Here is an 18,944-nt window from a genome sequence, read left to right on the forward strand (position 1 = left end):
AATGTTTCATTGTGCACAGAGTCATTGGCACGAACCGGCGCCCACTGCCACAGGATACACAGACTTGCGTAAAATCTGGGGCACACTTTGTCTCGGTTTCTCTCACAATCACCCAATTTCCTGTTTGCTTTATAAGAAGTCCTCAAGAATATAACTTTTAGACCCTCTGATGTGTTTCAACAAAACCATTTTCACGTACAATATATGCTTGTTTTTATTTATATTCATTCCATTTTTATTGTGTTTTTATCTGCAGAAACACAAGCTGCCACAAGAAATAACATCCAACTAAGATGCGAGGCACAGCACAACTCTGATGTGCATACACTCCTGATACATATCATAGCCATGGGCGGATAATGAGACAATTGGCCCCTTGGCACAAATGTACAAAAGGCCCAACCACCTACAGTACACAGGAGCAAGACACACTTTGTTGTGGTTTTGGGTCTCTTTGTAGTAGTTATGCATCTTTTTGTGTGCAATTGTCTATCTTTTATTGTTCGTTTTGTGTTGCTTTGTATTCTTGTGGTGTCTCCCTGTGAGCGTTTTGGTGTCTCTTAGTACTTTTTTTGTCTCTGTGTGGTTGTTTTGCCCCATTTGTAGTTATTTTGTGTGTGTTTGCAGTTTCTTTGCATCTCTCTGTGGTCTCTCTGTGTCTCTTTGTGGTCATATTGAGTGTCTTTCTGTTTAGTTAGCATTAATTTGAGTGACATTTTGAAGGTGAAGGGTGTGGAGCCCTGACACACTGGGCCCCTGGGCCTGTGCCTAGTAGGCCCATTCAGTAATCCATCTATAATCATAACATATTAGGTTTTTATAAATGCTCTGTCTCATTACAGTTGGTTGATATATAACAAATAATCACTTGCAAAGAAAAGGAAAAAATGAATAATTTCAAAAAAGGGAGTAAAGTACTTTTTTAAAGGCCTAAATACATCCCATGTTTTTAGCACAAAACTGCAAGTTACATGGGCCCTACTGTTGAGAACAATACCTAAGGTATAAATTACATCCTCAGATATCATCTTGAGCTTTTACACCATCACTTATGTCTTCTCAATGCTTTAAAGGTGCAGTATGTGGACCTTTCATATGTACATAGAAAGCAGGGCATCCCAGAATGGACAAAACAAACACTGGCTTTATATAAGGTAATTTGCATTTGACCCTTTTTTCTGGATTATGTATTGGCCACTGTAGTTAGCAGCACCTCAGTGATGAGTTGAACAGCACTGTAAAAACAATATTCAGTGTTTTTACGAGTTTAAATTACTGGGTTCATTTGTTTTGGAGAAGAGGAGGCCTTCAGCTCCCGGTGAAAACTGCCTAAATGTCTGGATCTCATGTTATCTTAGAAAAAAGTAGAGTGCACTTCAGCAGGTGCTGAGCTAGTGGCCCAAATGCAACAATCAGAGGAACACTGATTTGTAACCTGAAACTGCTCAGTGTTCATACCAGTTTAAATTACCTTGTCCCTTTGTTTTGGACAGGAAGAGACCTTTGCAGATGATTCAGCTCCTGGTAAAAACCTCCTAAACAATGAACACTGAAGGAATTCTAATCAGGAGTTCATGCTTGGCACATGGCAGAAGTTTCAGCTGGTTGAAAGCTGCAACCCTTACAGTTAGATGCCACTAAATGCAACACACTGCTAGTTTAAAATGTTGTTTCTAAGTTCAAACATACAGTACCAGGCAGGGTTATTTACGGTCAGTCCAGGTGAGGCATCATATGTTGACCTTAAGTTTGGCAGTGAAGCCAGTTGCCTATTTGAGGCACATAGGAGAGGTGCATATCCGTGACATGTGGTAGCAACATTACACACACATACATCATCACTGCACTAAGGTGCACTGCTTTTGCATAGTGCCATTGCAAAGATGATCTAGCCTTGCAACCATGATGCAGCAAAGTACAGTTTGTTCTCTGATAAAACTATACATATAATGAAGTGTATTCAGTTCCAGCAAACCTCATTCCCCCTGATGGACTTTGACTGCTTAATCACGTGTTTGGCATGGCTTTAAGGCGGTTAGCACCTGCTTATACGAAGATTTGATGTAAGTGTTGGACCAGTAGATTCAATCATGAGCTGCTTATCATAATTTCCCAGCTGCAATTGCCATCAACTGTGAAAGACAAGCTGGAGCCTTGGGCATGCCCAGAGTGACGCACCATGACAAGCTATAAATAAACATGATCACTGTCAACGACAAACTAAATTAACTAGAATCTTATACTCTTTAATACAGTATGTTACTCAAGATTTATGTCAGCTCAACACACCACATGGTGTCAGCAACTTTACTGCAATGTTTCGGGGGTTGAATGTAAAATACAGAGAGGGGGAAAAGCCTGAGTGGCCTGTTGTTTATGATCTTTCATTATGGCTCGCAGAATGTAGCTTGATAGTGAAACTCAGCCCACATACAACATTACAACAAGAACATACCATGCATGCGCCATGAGAACACCACCCATGTGCTGCACGATGTCACAAATGTACATGTGGGGTTTGGTGAACTCCCACAGATCCTCTCAAAGAAAGTCGTTTATGTTGATTCTGGAGGTTGAAATAATTCCATGTGAAACCAGAGGGTAGCTTTCTCTCAGTGTAGGTGTGAGCTTTATATGAACCAGTGCCTTGTGATTCAGTGGACAATTGTTGGGGAAAACGCAGAGCTGGTCCGGGGAAGGGAACAAATACTATGGTGCACATCATAAATCTTCAACTTGTCAGCTCAGTTTGGCCTCTGGTTTCTCAACAGCTGTGAAACAGAAACGATTAATGAAATGATAAGCAATGTGATTTCAGGATATTGAGATATGGCCTGGCTACAATATCAGATTTGACATTGCAAATGAACTGGCACATATTTGTGCAAGATGAAATTAAATTAAGAAGTGTTTGCACTTGCTGTAGGTGAAAATAAAACTATATTGTCTTTTAAGTAACTTTTGTGCAGACAAGCTCTCATTGTTTTCATCTTCTTGTCTGTTGTATGAAAAACTGAAAATCTCAATACTTCTACTGTATTTATCACAACAGATAACAATAAAACTATTGTTGTGCACATTTGAAATGTTTGTGCAATGCAAACAACACAAAATATTTGATGTGAATAACCGAAGTTACACGATACTCACTGAAGTCATTACCAACATCTTTATCATTATTATATTGCGCCCTCTACAGGCCATTTATATACACTGCAAGGATAGAGTTCAAAAATAAAATGAGGTATGGCTATGCTTTAAATACATTTAATGCATATTTGCCTTACAACTTGACAGTTGAAACTAATAATTGAAATGTATTTAGTTAATTTAAAATTCATATATAGTTCTGAGGATGAGAAGAAGTTGTAGATCATCAAAATTAAAAACTACAAATTAACAGTGTCAACATTTAGCCTCAAGGGTGAGGTCAGATAATTTGTGACATTAGATAAAGTGGGGAAAATTAGGTTTTAGAGCTTGGGCTCTTTAGATATTAGCAGCCAGTCACCGAACATGTTATTAAATTGTTGCTACAAATGATCTTTACATGAAACAACCACTTTGTTTGATCTGAGATAACTAGTATGTGCAGAGCAAGGAGTCAAAAATCGCTGGTCCCAAAACTTGCAAAGTAAAAGCTAAATGGCATATACAATAACAGCATAACACCAAAACGGATCGTAGGATGTTGCATTTCATTAAATGTTTAATTTATAATCAAAATATTTTCACAATATACTATCATTTCAACAGGGTTTTGAGTAAGTACTTAATGCATTCAGGTAAAATGTGACAAAAAATTATGCAAAATTGGACGATATTTTTTTGAAGTGATACCAGTATGTTTTCAGGCTGCCATAAAATCGTGTGTTATGCAATTGTGTACCACCTTGTAATATTACAGACATTTTCAGTATTTTTGTCACCTAAAAAATATTAAAGATGATGCACTGATGCCATGTTGGCCACAGTAGTCCAGAGTTAACTATAACTGTTAGATGCATGCAAGCACAATATGGCACCAGGGTAACAGGCAGCAAAAGAAAAATGGAAAGCATGGCAGGAAAGTGAAAATGAATGACTGAATCAATATGAATTTAACCATTTAAAAAACAAGCACGGCTGTCCCATTTGACCTAAACATGTCACTGGAGTGAGGTGGAAGTTGTTGAGGTGTTTGAAGGTCCAAAGTTCCTTAATTATTTTACTTGACAACATATTCCTTCACAGAAATATAGCAGAGAACCATAACATGTTCTAAAAGTAACTAAGTAGTACTCAGAGTTTAGGTGGTTTTCTTAATTATCTACCCAAGTGTCCCACATTACCTGACAATTTCAATGTAGTTTTTGCCCCTCACAATTTTAGATAATAAAACACTTTATGACTAAAGAGTAGCTGCAGACAGCATAATTATTTAAAATATCTTTGATAGTTGTCTGTTATAGCTTAGATAACAGCATTAGATCTGTACATTTTGATAAAACAGTTTGTAAATGCTGGCAGTGATGCCTCATGTTCTCATTTTAGTCTGAGGTGACAGCTGCCTTTTGCTATGATTTTTTTTTTTCTTCCAGCGTCTTAACAAACGTGTTGCTGATTGGTCCAAATTTGACATCCACATTTACGGACCAATCAGAACGCCTGAATTTTGTTGGTACATTGAAGACGGAAAAAAACACAACTGTACACAACCTGCACGAGAGGTATATTTCAAACGGTTCAACGGCAGTTTGTCGCTGAGACAACTATGAGCGGACACTGCAACGTGCAGGTGTGTATAACGGTCAGTGTTTGTAACGGTCGTGTCGAGCAGTCTCCCCTAAATGTAGCCAGGGCTTGCGAGCTAGCATTGCAGCTAGCAGCATACTGTTAGTGCTTTAATGGCGATAACAGCTGATTTCTTTCACTTGCTAAGTAAAGCTTTGTCTCCAGACTTCGGCGGTTATATGGATTTGATATAGCGAGCGGCTGTCTTGTGTCAGGAGGACGGTGGTGGGGCTATTTTAGAGAAGCCAGTTGACCTTTCGGTGGACGAGCTAGCTGCCTCTGTAGCAAAACAGTAAAGTGACGACGTGTTGTGTGACCAGTTAGCAATGGTGCAAGGACGGGGGAGCGTCATCAAACCAGGTGAAGCAGATGCGTGTGAACGCACCCGAAAGCTAATCCGAGTTGTAACGATAATTTAAAATAGATAAGTACTTTTGTTATACAGATATTTAATGTGCGATAAGTGGCAAATAAGCCTGTTGCAGCGCAGTGGGATGGAATATAAGTTGAATATTAGTAAACTGGCTGACATAATTCAGTATGTAGGCCGTTGAATGGTGTTGGACGAATTTTCGATTCTGTTTATATGATATATTGACTGATTCAGTTATATTTGTGCGACAGGAACCACACTACAGGATTGTCCTAAAATAATTTAAAGATAATGTGTGGAAACATGAGCTATAAGGTCTTTGTTTACATTTCCTCTTGTGTCTACAATTGCCTGAAAACTGCTAGGAATTGAATAATTTTGCAGGATGATGGATAGAAAACGTGCAATCAGTTGAATAATAGGGTAATTGGAGAAACATTTGAGTAAAACAGATTTTGATGCTATAAATGCGATCGTGAGGAGCAGGTGGAAGAGCACGACAAATTTGGCACAAATGATGGGCCTGCCATTTTGTCCTACCAAGCAGATGAATGTCAAAATGCACCAAATCTATATTCTTACAGGTTTTAAAATAATAACTGAAAGGTAGCTATTTAAAAATATGCTGATGATTGAGGTGTGTGTGGCAGTTGCCAGGTGTGAAATGTATGTAATCCGTGTAGCAGGTGGTGTGAGGCAACCATAGGGTAAATAAGGTAATCTGAGGACAGATTAGCTGTATTTTGGGACTGCAGTCACTGTAGGCCATGAGTAGATGGAAATAAAACACTTACTGTATATAATACAGTGTTGCAAAGTGTGGATCCATTAGTTCTGACTCTGACATCTCTCCAATTTGTGCATGTATAGGTCCTGTTTGTGCATGTGTGTGTCTTTCGGACCTGTGTGTAATTGACAAGCAAGAGTGAAAACATTGAATTTCCCCTCAGGGGGATTAATAAAGTAAATAAACTTAAACTTAAAACTTATGCTGTGTTTGTTGGTTCATAATGTAACCTTGATATGCTTGAGGGATATTAGCATAAGTTAACAAGACAGGACCCAAGGCTTATTCAGCAGCCAAATGACTGAGGAGATAAAGTACACTGTGCTCAGCGACTCCCACACCACAGCTGTTCACTCTGATCAATTTGTGCTGCTTATCATTCAGTAGTTTGAGCTGAAGTGTCATGCTTTATTATTGAACCAGTTCTTGTAACATGTGCTTTGTTGATTTCTTTCTTCTTCCAGGAGAAAGTAAAGCCTGTGTGTTCATCTGTCAAACAGAACATGCCTTCTACTCTGCACTGACCATTAAAATGGTAAGATGGCTTGATGCATTTCTACATATTACTTTTATTTAATGTTGACTTTCTGGTTGATTATTTAAATCCTCATGCCTTTACGGTTGAATATATGTAGATCGTAACATATTATATACTTAACAAAGATGTTTAGAGCCTCTGCATTTTGTTCAAACATATGTAGTATTGTTAAAAAGAACAACATTATGTTATGGTAGATACGGTTTAGATGATGTTACAGACATGTGTACAATGTAATACTATTACAGTACAAATGTAATACTATTCAGAATGTTCTTGCTGTTTGTCATGTATGAATAAAAATACAGTAATTTCTACCACTGCTATTAGTAGCTCTATAATAATTTGATAAAGAAATCAATTCAAACAGTAGATAAATATTTGCGATGTACTCACTTACATCACATTGTAAGGTGTGGATGATTAGACTTGACAACGGTTTATGATGGATGTTTATAGGGGAACTAAGCCAATGTTAAATATTAGTTAACATGAACAACTCTACCAAACCCTAAAACTACAGTGCCAAAACTTAAATTTGTGATGTCATCAAGTATGCAGTCTGGGAGCTGCTCCATAAACAATTAATTGGGAAAGATGTTATAGATGACACTGTGAGCCAGACTTTATACTGCAGGACATCACAAATTTGAGACTCTTTCATTGGTTTCTGACTTTTAGAGAGTAGCTCCTGTTCACAAATATTGATTGCACTTTCCCAGGCCATGGAAATAACATATTGGGATTCTTAATTTGGGTGATGTTCCCCTTTAAGGTCATTTGATGTGGTCCCTCAATAGCCCTTTAGTTATATTATCTGTGGGTTTGCTAAATGACAATATCTTCTTAATCTCTTTAATAGGTCTGACAACTATCAAAAGTGTGACAGACTTCTTACAACCTCCACAAAACATGGACAACTCTCCTCACTTGTACATCTCTGAATTTGGAGACAATGAGGACATGGAAGAGGACGAGGAGGACATTCATCAAGAGGAAACCAACATGGAATCAGACATGATTCAGTCCCCAGATCTTCATAAACATCCCAACCAGGATACTGAGAGAGACTGGAACTCGTTTCCCTGTCCGCATTGTGAGAGACGTTTTACCAGCAAACAAGGCTTGGAACGACACATGCACATCCATACTTTGGTGAATAACGATGCACCTACATACAAAAGCAATAAGAGCAACACGTCTTTTGGTTCAAATCTGGATCAGTTGCAGCATGAGAAGATGAAGCCTCTGGATTCAGGAGGCTCAGTCACGCAGCTTCATACTTCATCCCCCGCTGGGTCTAATACTTCCGTTTTGTCGGCTGGTGACCACTCTGCTCAGCCAGACAAATCGAGAGTGTTAGAGGGGCATAATGCTTGCAAGTACTGTGAAAAGATATTCACCACACATACCAACAAGCGACGACATGAGCGGAGGGTCCATGAGCAGCAACTTCAAGTCACACATGTGGAAAAAACCCCGCTGCCCCAAGAGGAATATCTTCAGAGGGTAGTCATTGAAACATCACAACAGGAAACAGATTTTGGTGACAATACAGCACCTGCAGCTGTTGTGGAGAATGAAGCTGAACCCGCTGAACAATACATGCTAGATGTCTCTAGCAATATCTCAGAGAATCTCAGCTTTTATATTGATGGAAAGATAGTGTCAACAAGTACAGTCAGTAGCTGTGAAGCAGCTGAGGTTCATTCTGGGTCTTCGACTTTAGTTGGACTGGATGCCCTGATCCTAGACCCAGCCCAAATTAGCCAGGTTTTAAACACAGATTCAGTATCAGGCAAAGAGCTACCTGGTCAACCACAGGCCAAGAGAAGAACTGCAACACCACCTCTTTTACCACAAATTAAAACTGAACTGGAGTCTGAGGTGGTCGTGTCTTCTTCCTCGTCTTCACTTGTATCTTCTTTAATAGAGAATCTACTCCCTCAGAATACAGAGTCTACAGTTGTGCAGAAGGAAAGAACTGTGTTTCTGTCCCCAAAGCTGAAGCAGCTTCTGGAGAAGCAGGATGGCCTTAAACCGACACTCGCCCTCATTGCAGATGGCCAGAAGCCTTGTTCACCTGTTTCCCTCTCTGTCCTGCCTGCTGGAACAGGAAGGTTCAAAAGAAGGACTGGGTCTCCACCAAGCTCTCCACAGCAAAACCCAACAGAGGACACACCAGATGCTGGAGAGTGCGATGCTGTAACTACAGGGCAGATGGAGACCCAACATAGTTCACCTGTGCAGCAAACAGCCAGTATGGAAGATGACACACCTCCACCTGTGGAAGAGCCAGAGGCAAAACCTATCCTGACAGAGAGCTGGCCCCCCACAACTGGCGGTAATTCCTGTAACCAGCAACCACTGGATCTCTCTAATACATTCAAAAGAAATGACAATGTAGCTTTAGGTGATGCTGCGCTAGATTTGAGTTTGCAAAAAAAGACCCTAGGTGAATCTGAACTGACATTAAATTTAGTTTCAGAGGCAGTTTTGAAAGAAGGAAAATCAAATACATGCATGGTAGAGACAGCCATAATGAATATTGGAGAGCAAAATTTAAGCCTAGGGAATCCTGACACCCCTTTAGTTACAGACTTCACCATACTTACAGGTCCAGAAATGGTGACCCCAATTGAGCCTATGGCAGAAGGACTTGTTTATGGACTTGCACTTCCCTCCAACTCTCTGACTCCATCACCTGCCTCCCTTACCCCTGTTGCCTTGCAGCCAGCTTCACCATGCACTATAGCATTTGCTACCCCAGCCTCACACACAGTGCTCCCCACTGCTCCCTCATTAATCACAGTTTTGGCACCACAACCTATTTCTAACACGTCAAGCCAACCACTCCAGGTATTAGCCCCAAATATATCTCCTGAGCCCCTGGTAATCTGCACAGAAAATGCATTAAATTTTTCAGAGTGTGATTTAACTACTGCATTTGCCACCACAAATTCTGCAAACCCTGTCACTCTCTCCCAATCCCTTGACCCAACTCTAAATCTATCCGGCCATGTGTTCCTCTCTGATCAAATAGCTCTCAACCCACCTATAGTTGAGTCCACCCCTATGTCAGAAGTGCCATTTACACCCACTGTAACGTTAAATGACTCCCTCATCAACTCTTACAACATAACTAGTAACACAGTATTGATAGAGTGCACCATAGCTCTTGAAGCCCCAGGAAGTGTAGTCCCTGCTGCAGTTACCTTGCAAGAAAACACTGCCGAGCCTCCAGCACCTACACAGATGGTTGTTAATCACATAGAACAGCAACAGATTGTATCATTGCCCAACCCTCAAACTGTGGATCCCACTATTGTTATGTCCTCCATTGCAGAATCAGTAACTCTTTCCACCGCCACCACCTCAGTGATATCTGATTGTCCTCCAGTGGGTGATTCAAGTCCTGACCCAGAGCCTGTTGTTCATGCGAATCCGCCACCCATAAAGGAGGAGGAAGCTGTGGACAGTGCTGTTTCCATACCTGAAATCTCATCTAAAACCCCACCTCCCTCTGAGAAAGCTGAAGAGGATGAAACCTCAAACAACACACCGAGCGATGCACAACAGCAGACTTTCACCAAGAATTTCATCTGCAACGTGTGCGATAAGCTTTTCCATTCAATGAAAGAACTGGGCCATCATGTAGGTGACCACGCTGACGAATGGCCCTACAAATGTGAGTTCTGCCTGCTGCTCTTTAGCAAAACCTCCGCTTTGCTTGATCATCGATCAAACCTCCACGGTGTTGGCAAGACTTATGTCTGCAGTGCATGTACAAAAGAATTTGTCTACCTTTGTAATCTCAAACAGCATCAGGAGGAATTACATCCCGGCCAGCAGTGTACATACACAGAAGAAGAAAAGGGAAAACTAAGACCTCAGAACTACAACAACACAACAAAAGTCAACACGGAGCCGTCAGTGCCCGATGCTGTAGAGGAGCCCAAGAAACTGGTGAAAAAGGAAGAAGGTGAAGAAGATGTGGCTGCTGAAGAACTGTTTACAACAATAAAAATCATGGCCTCAGATGGAGCCAAAATGAAAGGGCCTGATGTTCGTCTTGGCATTAACCAACATTATCCCAGCTTTAAGCCCCCTCCATTTCCTTACCATAACAGATCACCCGCTGGCTCACTGGCTTCAGCCACAAACTTCACCACCCACAACATCCCACAAACGTTTAGTACGGCTATTCGGTGTACCAAGTGTGGAAAGAGCTTTGATAACATGCCAGAGTTACACAAGCACATCCTGGCTTGTGCAAATGCCAGTGATAAAAGGCGATACACACCCAAAAAGAATCCCATCCCACTGCGCCACTTTGCAAAAACTCAGAACGGGGTCCTTTCCACCACTAATTCTACTAACGGACTAAATGCTTCGAACAGATCGAGCCACTCGAACAGGTCCAAAGCTAACCATGATCCAGCAGTAAATGTGAAGTTCAAAGTGCTGAACAAAAGGAAGAAGAAGTTGGTCCAAAGGGTCATGCCACAGAGGAACAAGTCAAATAAAATGTCACCTGCACAGGTGGATGAGCAGCAGGAGATCTTTGTCTGCCCACACTGCAGCAGGGAGTTCACAATGCGTCGCAGCAGAACCAAACACATGGCGGTCTGCCCCAAGAAACCGAAAGAAGTGAAGAAAAGGAAAGAAGGAGGAATCTCTGTGACAAAGGAAAATGATGGACACCTGCATAGAGGGGTTGAAGAGAAACAAGCTTCACCTCCACATAAAACAAGACTCCAGACTTCTGGCCCCGCTAAAAGGCCGGCCGTTCTCCCAGTGCAAACTGTCTTCTCAAACAAAAGAAGTAAAATAATCATAAAAGAGAGCACACAGCCAAAACAAGAGACACCCACTCTGAATGAACTTCCCATCGTTCGCACTTTCAACCCTTCTATGCGTCAGTATAGCAGAATGCAGCATAGCGTCAAAGGAATCCCCATTAAAATCACCATAGTGAAACCACAACAGGCCGCACCACCGAGGGACGAGCTGCCTCCCACCCAGAGCCGAGAGGACACAACCGCAGCCGTCACCAGCAGCTCCGAGCAGAGTCCTACAGCCTGAAGACTACCCAGCAGCCCACAGGGGATCGTCAGGTAGTTACAGCACATTTAAGTTTATTCGCAAAATGATAATGAAGAGATGTGTTAAAAAAAAACATTGCTAACATAAAAACACAAACACAGTATGTCCTCATTTGCGAGGTACTCCAGTATGAGTAAGTAACACAGCAGCAGCTGTTACAACAAGCTTCTTAAAATGATATGCAGTGCAATCGTGCAGTTATTTTTTTTTTCCCCCGACAGACTGCCAATAAGATCTCAGCACTGCCATATTTTTTTTTTTAAACCAACTAATGTTATGTATACAGATAAAAAAGGATGCACACTTGCATAGAGGGGTTGACAGAGACAACAAATAACTACCAAATAAATCAATAAAAGGTCTTAAATTACAAGCATAAATGACTCAACCAGATGATTGTAAGCAACTGCATGTCCATGTCTTTCTCAGTACTATATATATGTTTTGTTTGCAGGACCCTGCTGTGTAGAGCTCCTCATTCATGTTTGTGCAAAGTGATACTAATGGGAGAGAACCGCTCATCGCACTGTAAACCCCACGGACCCAGATTGCATCATACTGTACAGTAAATGACTGAATTGAGGACAGATAAAACAGGCGACTAACGATACTGAAGTGAGTGGATGTATTTAACTGAGTATTTTAATGCTTTTGTAGTAGCTTGGAGTTTTGTAGATTTTTTTCCTTCATTTCACAAACTCTCTGTCAGCGGCTTGGATTTGCACTTTGAAGTTAATCTGACTGCTACATGTCACAAATTGGAAGGGAAGTGGGAGGAATTGAGCTGGAAGGCTGCTCTCATTTCCTACTTGGTGGGTTATTTCCAGAGGTTGGCAGGTGGCAATCATTCTCAGCATGCATTTGCACTTTTCCTTATCTGTTGTCTGTGGCCTTTCGGTTTAAACTCTTACTGCATGCTGTCAGCTTGTACTGCAGCTAATTAATTAATTTATTAGGATGGATCATGTTGATGCAATTGGGCCTTAAACACTGAATCTGATGTTGCTCTGTTGGTCTGATTGATATCAACCGGTGTAGTTACATGAAAGACACATCCAGATTACTTCTAAACACAAGACTATAGAATCATGGAAAACTAACACTCTATAGCACAGTGAAACAACGACCATTAGGTAATTCTTGTTGAAGATATCAGCACTGTTGGTTACTATTAGGAAAGGCAGTGTTATTATTAGTGTGAATGTAACATTGGCAGATTTAATGCTACAGCCTTTGCAAATCAAAATTGTGTATAACCTGGTTGTCCCAGTTGCAATGTATTTGTATGAAAGTTTTGAGAATAATTCTCTTTACGTGCCATCAAATGTATATAATATGACTGAATGTGGCATAAAGACTAAACATAGTTTGGTGTTTTCCACATATGGAATTTATTTTGGTGGCCCACCCAAATAGATTAGTTTGTCTCTTCAAAGTCTGTAAAGGCCTTTGCACACTGAGTCTTTTTTTTTTCTTTTTTTTTTCGTCTGAAATTGTTGCACGTCTAAAAAGAGTCTTATTAAAATTTTGGGTCTGTCAGAGGCCTTTAGAGAGCTCTTTCACCAAGAATCAGAGAAAATATGTGGCAGTGGGACACAGCCGCGTCATTTCATAACTCTGATAGCTCACTTTCAATAGGTCAGATAGTAATATTCAGAGGGATGATAATTAAGAAGAGGAGGACTGTGCACACAATGTGGAGGACAGAGAGGGAGGACAGCTCCGCCCCTTCATGCAACTTGCGGTGCCAAATGAAAGACATTGGTGTCAGCCAGATAGGTAACTCCAGTGGAGAGAGGCAAAGGAAGAAATGTGTCTTTTAATTTTGTCAGTGTGCAAGGTTTCTTTCGATAGCGATTTTTTTCGGATTAAAGAAACGCATCCGAAAAAAAACAGACTCAGTGTGCAAAGGCCTTAAGTCTGTGTGGAACTGCAGATGACCAAAAAACAATGCATCGATGTGCTATCACATTTCATAAAAGGGCTCACTAATCTTATATGTTGATTTTGGAGTTTATAGGCCACTACAAATAAATTCCCAACGTGCGGGAAACAGTTTGACGTATTGGCAGCGCAATGCCAAACAGAAGTACTATATAATCTGTGCAGCTTGGATGCATCATCGCCACTTTTACAATAATTAGATTTAAATTCTAAACAGCGTTGACAGAGCCAACTCCAGTGCTTGGCCTCACTGCATTACTTCTGAAATCCTCAAATATTTACAGTAGTCTAGTTTGCTTGCAGGCTTTATTTTGCACCCGTTTCACAAACTGCGTGTCAGAAAACATGCTTTGTGTGTTTTTTTTTCTCCCATTCAACAACTTTAAATCTTTATATTAGCAAAACAGTCTGTTAAGGTCTTTATCATCTGTAACATACAAGCATTGCATCGTTGCTTATAATCTATTGTTAATAGTTTGTGTGAAGTGTGTATAATGAAGTCCAACATGTATAAATCACAAAATGGGAAGTGTAACATCAGTAACAGGGTCATTTTCACTGGAACCCTGTAGTGACTTATAGAAACGTTTGTGGCAAGTTGTCACTAATCTCAAGAGTGAGTGTAATGAACTGTATCTGTTTAATTTACATTTTTATAAGCTACTAATTTGAAGATCCAGTGATAAACAGGGTAATTATTTCATTATGATTGAGTTGTATTAATTTGAGCAGAACTAAAACTTGACAATGGCCTGTATCTGAGAAAGAGAGTGTGTAATGGTACCTCTATTTTACATTTTTGCCTTTTCAACCCTCGCTGGTAATATCTCCTCCATTCAGACGTGTGTTGGATGTACAGGACGGTTTGGGAGACTGTTATTTAACTGTGAAAAGTGCTTGTAGCATTTCGAAGTGTAAATTGAGTCATGTATATTTATTAATAATTTAAAATCATGTTATCAATATCTGAACAGTTTCTCTCTGTATGATTTGCACTAAAGTTTTTTCAAGCGAGTGTTCAAAATAAATGGAGAATGTTAAGATTATGTGAAGTCTGTGTTAAACTTTCTTTCGTAAACCATTCAAATTCATCTTATTATTGTTGGGAAATTATATATGTAGAAGTCATGTTGGGAAATTGAACCATAATCCCAGTCGTCATTTAATTTTCTACCATGTTTTTACAGAAATAGATTGCATACTTTGTAGCCCTCTGCATTTTGTGCCCTATTAGAAAGTCCTAAAATGTCCAGGTGGTGGCACACTTTTCTCACTTTAACCACTGGAGCGGTGGATTCAATAGAGAGCAGGGATTTTGTAACACCACTGCATCTCCTCTGCACTCCCACTTTCTGTTCGAAAATCCATTTACACTGACACGTGTTTTCATCCTATTTTTAAGGCTTTCTCTCCACCACCTGAATATTAACATTTAGAATGTGGATGTGAAAAACGTCTCAATGCAAAGACATCAAGAGCGGTGACCTGTTTTCTGGGAAAGCACAAGCAGTGAATAATTTTGTGGAGTAGCTGTTAACAATTGTTTGGCCCATTTTTTATTCTTCATATTTAATATCTACAACAAAATGTACATGAATATTGCAAATGACTGAGGAGCACAGAGACACGGCAGAAGTCAGAGGATGCAGTAATTACATGCGACATTTTTTTTATTGTATTCACTCTGTAAAAGGGTTAAATAAGGTTACTCAGCTTTACTGCAGAGTAGATTGGTTGTGCTGTGAAATCCAAAATTCTGTAACTGCAGCTGCCGATCAGCCACAACTTTAAAACCACTGACAGGTGAAGTGAAAAACATTGATCATCTTATTACAATACATTGTGCTGCTGGGAAACCTTTGGTTCTGACATTCATGTGGATACCACCTGACATGTTCCACCCACTCAAACACTGTTGCAGACCAAGTTCCCCCCCTCATGGCAACAGTACTCCCCAATGGCAGTGGCCCCCCAGCAGGGTAATGCACCATGCCACACTGCAAACATCGCTCAGGAATGGCCCAAGGACTGTGACAAAGACCTCAAAGTGTCAACCTGGCCTTCAAATTCCCCAGATCCCAGTCTGAATGAGCATCTGTGGCACGTACCATTAACACACCTCACAACCCCATCTGTGGCACGTACCATTAACACACCTCACAACCCACTGGACTAAATGGATCTGCTGCCAACGCACTGGTGCCAGACACCACAGGACACTCCCAGAGATCCTGTGTCCATGCCTCGACAGGTCAGAGCCAAGTCGGATCCAAGAAGGCCCCACCTTGGATTAGGGGTACATCTGGGGTACGGCCACATCACAAGAATCCTTGAGCAGACTGGGACCTGGGAAATTTGGAAGCCAGGTTGACACCTTGAGCTCTTTGTCATGTCCACAGGTCACTTCTGAGCAGTTTTTGTGGTGTGGCATGCATAACTGTCTCTTCTTGATGTTTTTGCACAGAGTTCCCTTACCTTTGAAACTGTAAGTTAAGTAACACTAACCATGATCCAGTTTGTGCCTCTCATGTAACATTTTGTAATCACAGTCTGGGGCTCAGTCATGACATTTACATAAAAAGTGATCACTAAAGTGATGCCCATTAATGTGGAAAATATACAGCAATACTAGAAATGGCAAGATATATGGCAGTAAAATGTTTTAGTTTTATAGCTGGAGATCACACCAAGAAACCTCTCACTGTGAGGCAATACAGCTGCACTATGCCTCTCAAGAATATAAGAAAACAAGCACAGTTCTGTGGGGGAAAGTCTAATTAGCAGACTTAGCTGTAGGTGGAGGAGAAGCTGAGAAAGTAGAACTGGTGGAAATAATAAGAAATAACATGAGTGAACAGTGAAAGTAGGCAAGCAGAGTTTGTTGGTAAAAATAAAGTGGCAGGAAGTTTGCCTGAGAAGCTGTAAATTAAAAATGGGCAAGAATCTGCTGTGAGAGCTGCTGAGATGCCCACAGAGGATTTTCTGTAGGAGCCCAAAGTGCAAGAACTTTTCAGCCAAACTCAAAACACCTGTTTCCACTGGCTGTTAAAGGACTACTCACCGCTCAGTCAACCAATCAACTCTCAAAAAGTAAAACACTTTGACTTTGTTAGTTAGCTGCAGCAACGCACTCATGCTGAACAAGTTGATACACAACAGTGTATAAGAGTACATGTGCAACCATGTGTTGGCAATCAGCCAAGAGTCAGAGTTGCAAAACTTTCACACTGCAAGCTTTATTTTTTTTTTCATTTTGACAGCTGACAAAATTGGCAGAAAATCCTTGAGGGAGCCTGGAAATACTTTCAAATCAGGGGTAAGATATTTGTCAGTTTTGTCATTTTTTGCTTTAATATTTTCCTTTTTTAAATGTTTTTCTTAAATTTTGCTGACTTTTTATTTCATTCTTGTGTATTTAATATTCATTTTAATTATTTTATGTTGTCTTTTTCATTTCTTTTTTTATATTGACCTCTCTTTTCCTTTTTTTAAATATTTGAATTTTCTATATTGATTCCTAGTAATGAATTACAGAGGTACTTATGGCCTAATCTACCCAGTTTTTCTCACAAGGTGAAGTCTGTATTCAAATATTTGTCAGTCTTTAAGTTAAAATTCTAAAAATAAACATTGATATTGATAGTGAATGGATACACAACCGTTTTGTAACAACAGGATCTGTTTTGACTGAAGTCTCTTAGTAATCTTCACTTTATTTGTCCACTATATTACAGTTCAGTGTAAGATACTGTACTTTTTTTGTACTTCACTACAGTTACTACTTCCTTAAAATTTTTTGTACTTCACTACAGTTACTACTTCCTTAAAATATGATTCATTGTTGTATACTAACAATACCTAACAGCACACAAACTGAGCTACAACAATAAAATGCAGCTTAAATTATCTGCAATGATAATTCACTTTTATTCATCATACAGTATGTCTATGGTCTGCAAAGCAAAATTAACAGCTGTTTTTTATATATAGTTAATTTGATATGTACTGTACATGACAGTAGCATTAGAAATGTACATTTATGCACAAGAACCAGATGCCCTGTGTTTAGTGTTTGTAGCAATAATACAGTCTACATTCACAAATATGAATCAATACAATAAAAATCAAATATTTTGTCATTTATTTTTAATCGCCATGAAGCAAGAGCCTCGAAGGAATTTAATTAAAATACAGTAGCCGCGGATCTGCCGGTACTGAAACAAAGGCACCTGTAGCGCCTTGGTCTGATTCTGTCAAACTGTCAAAGCTGTTTTTAAGTGGAGGCACAGGGCTATGTGTTAAAGGAAAGCAGTTTTTGCTTGGCTAGGGAGGAGCTGCAGGAAGCTACACTCAGTCAGAATACTCAGGAAAAAGAAGCACAGCTTTTCACAGAAGAGAACAACTGACCATCGGGTATCAGCAGAGCAGAAGGACTGCAGCTCCCACAGACTTGAGAAACATCCGGCCTATAGCCAAACTCAATTTTGTATCTAAAATCCTACAAAAGGTATGCTGAGCCAAATATTACTTACACTCAACAACAATGATGTATTTGAAAAATTTCAGTCTGGTTTTTGCAAGCTGCATAGCACAGAAACTGCCCTCCTTAGGGTCACAAATGACTTACTGATGGCTGCAGACTCCGGTGCATGTTTTTGTTAATGTTGCCTGACCTCAGAGCAGCTTTTGACACCGTTGACCATTCCACTGAGACAGTCTGAAACAGTGGGCAGGTATTACAGGAAGAGCTCTGGACTTTTTTTCTTCATGTGTAACCAACAGGAAACTTTTTGTCACTGATGAGGAATATTCCTTATGAACTGCTCAGTTAAATCATGGTATACCACAAGGATTGTTTTTGGGACCTGTTCTATTCACCCTTTACTTGCTGCCCCTGGGCCAGATAATATGCCATCAAAACATCTCTTTCCATTGCTACGCAGATGACACACAGCTCTACCTGTCTTTTAAACCCTCTGACATCAATGAATTAGCATCTCTTCATAGTTGCCTATATGATATAAAAAGCTGGATGTCCCAAAAGACAGAAGTTCTCATTACTGGCCCTGAACATGTCTCAAAACAAAATCACTCCTAACATAAAATCAAGTGTAAAAAACCTGGACAGTAATTTGACCCTGGAGCAACAAGTCAAAAAACATAGTCCGGTCTTGTTTTTACCAGCTGAGGAGCATCTCCAAATGTAGGTCAGCTCTGTCCTTCAGTAACACAGAGAAAATCATGCATGCTCTTATATCCTCCAGGCTTGATTACTGTAATGCCTTGTTCACCTGCTTAAACAATCGATCAAAACATCAGCTCCAAATCATTCAAAATTCAGCAGCTAGACTTTTGACCAAACACATCACACCCATTTTGGCCTCCCTGCATTGGCCTCCAGTCTCTTTTAGAAGTAATTTCAA

General features: G+C 40.1%; 1 protein-coding gene across 3 annotated transcripts; it reads left to right on the forward strand.

Moving 5' to 3' along the window:
- The first annotated feature begins 4,578 nt into the window (after window positions 1–4,578).
- prdm2a (PR domain containing 2, with ZNF domain a) lies at window positions 4,579–14,567 on the forward strand. Of its 3 annotated transcripts, XM_050065724.1 has the most exons (5): window positions 4,580–4,777; window positions 6,398–6,468; window positions 7,334–8,815; window positions 9,818–11,588; window positions 12,032–14,567. In XM_050065724.1, the coding sequence occupies exons 3-4, from the start codon at window positions 7,384–7,386 to the stop codon at window positions 11,554–11,556; spliced, it is 3,171 nt and encodes a 1,056-aa protein (XP_049921681.1). In that variant the 5' UTR covers window positions 4,580–4,777; window positions 6,398–6,468; window positions 7,334–7,383; the 3' UTR covers window positions 11,557–11,588; window positions 12,032–14,567. The 3 variants fall into 3 exon arrangements, with proteins under 3 accessions (XP_049921679.1, XP_049921681.1, XP_049921680.1); XM_050065722.1 differs by having other exon boundaries at window positions 4,579–4,777; window positions 7,334–11,588; XM_050065723.1 differs by lacking the exon at window positions 4,580–4,777 and adding an exon at window positions 4,794–5,133 and having other exon boundaries at window positions 7,334–11,588.
- The last annotated feature ends 4,377 nt before the right edge of the window (window positions 14,568–18,944 follow it).

The sequence above is a fragment of the Epinephelus moara genome, chromosome 16, assembly GCF_006386435.1.
Source record: "Epinephelus moara isolate mb chromosome 16, YSFRI_EMoa_1.0, whole genome shotgun sequence".
Taxonomy (NCBI): domain Eukaryota; kingdom Metazoa; phylum Chordata; class Actinopteri; order Perciformes; family Serranidae; genus Epinephelus; species Epinephelus moara.

Coding starts and splice junctions, on each gene's coding strand:
- prdm2a (XM_050065722.1), top strand. CDS start 7,384: ATGGACAACTCTCCTCACTTGTACATCTCTGAATTTGGAGACAATGAG.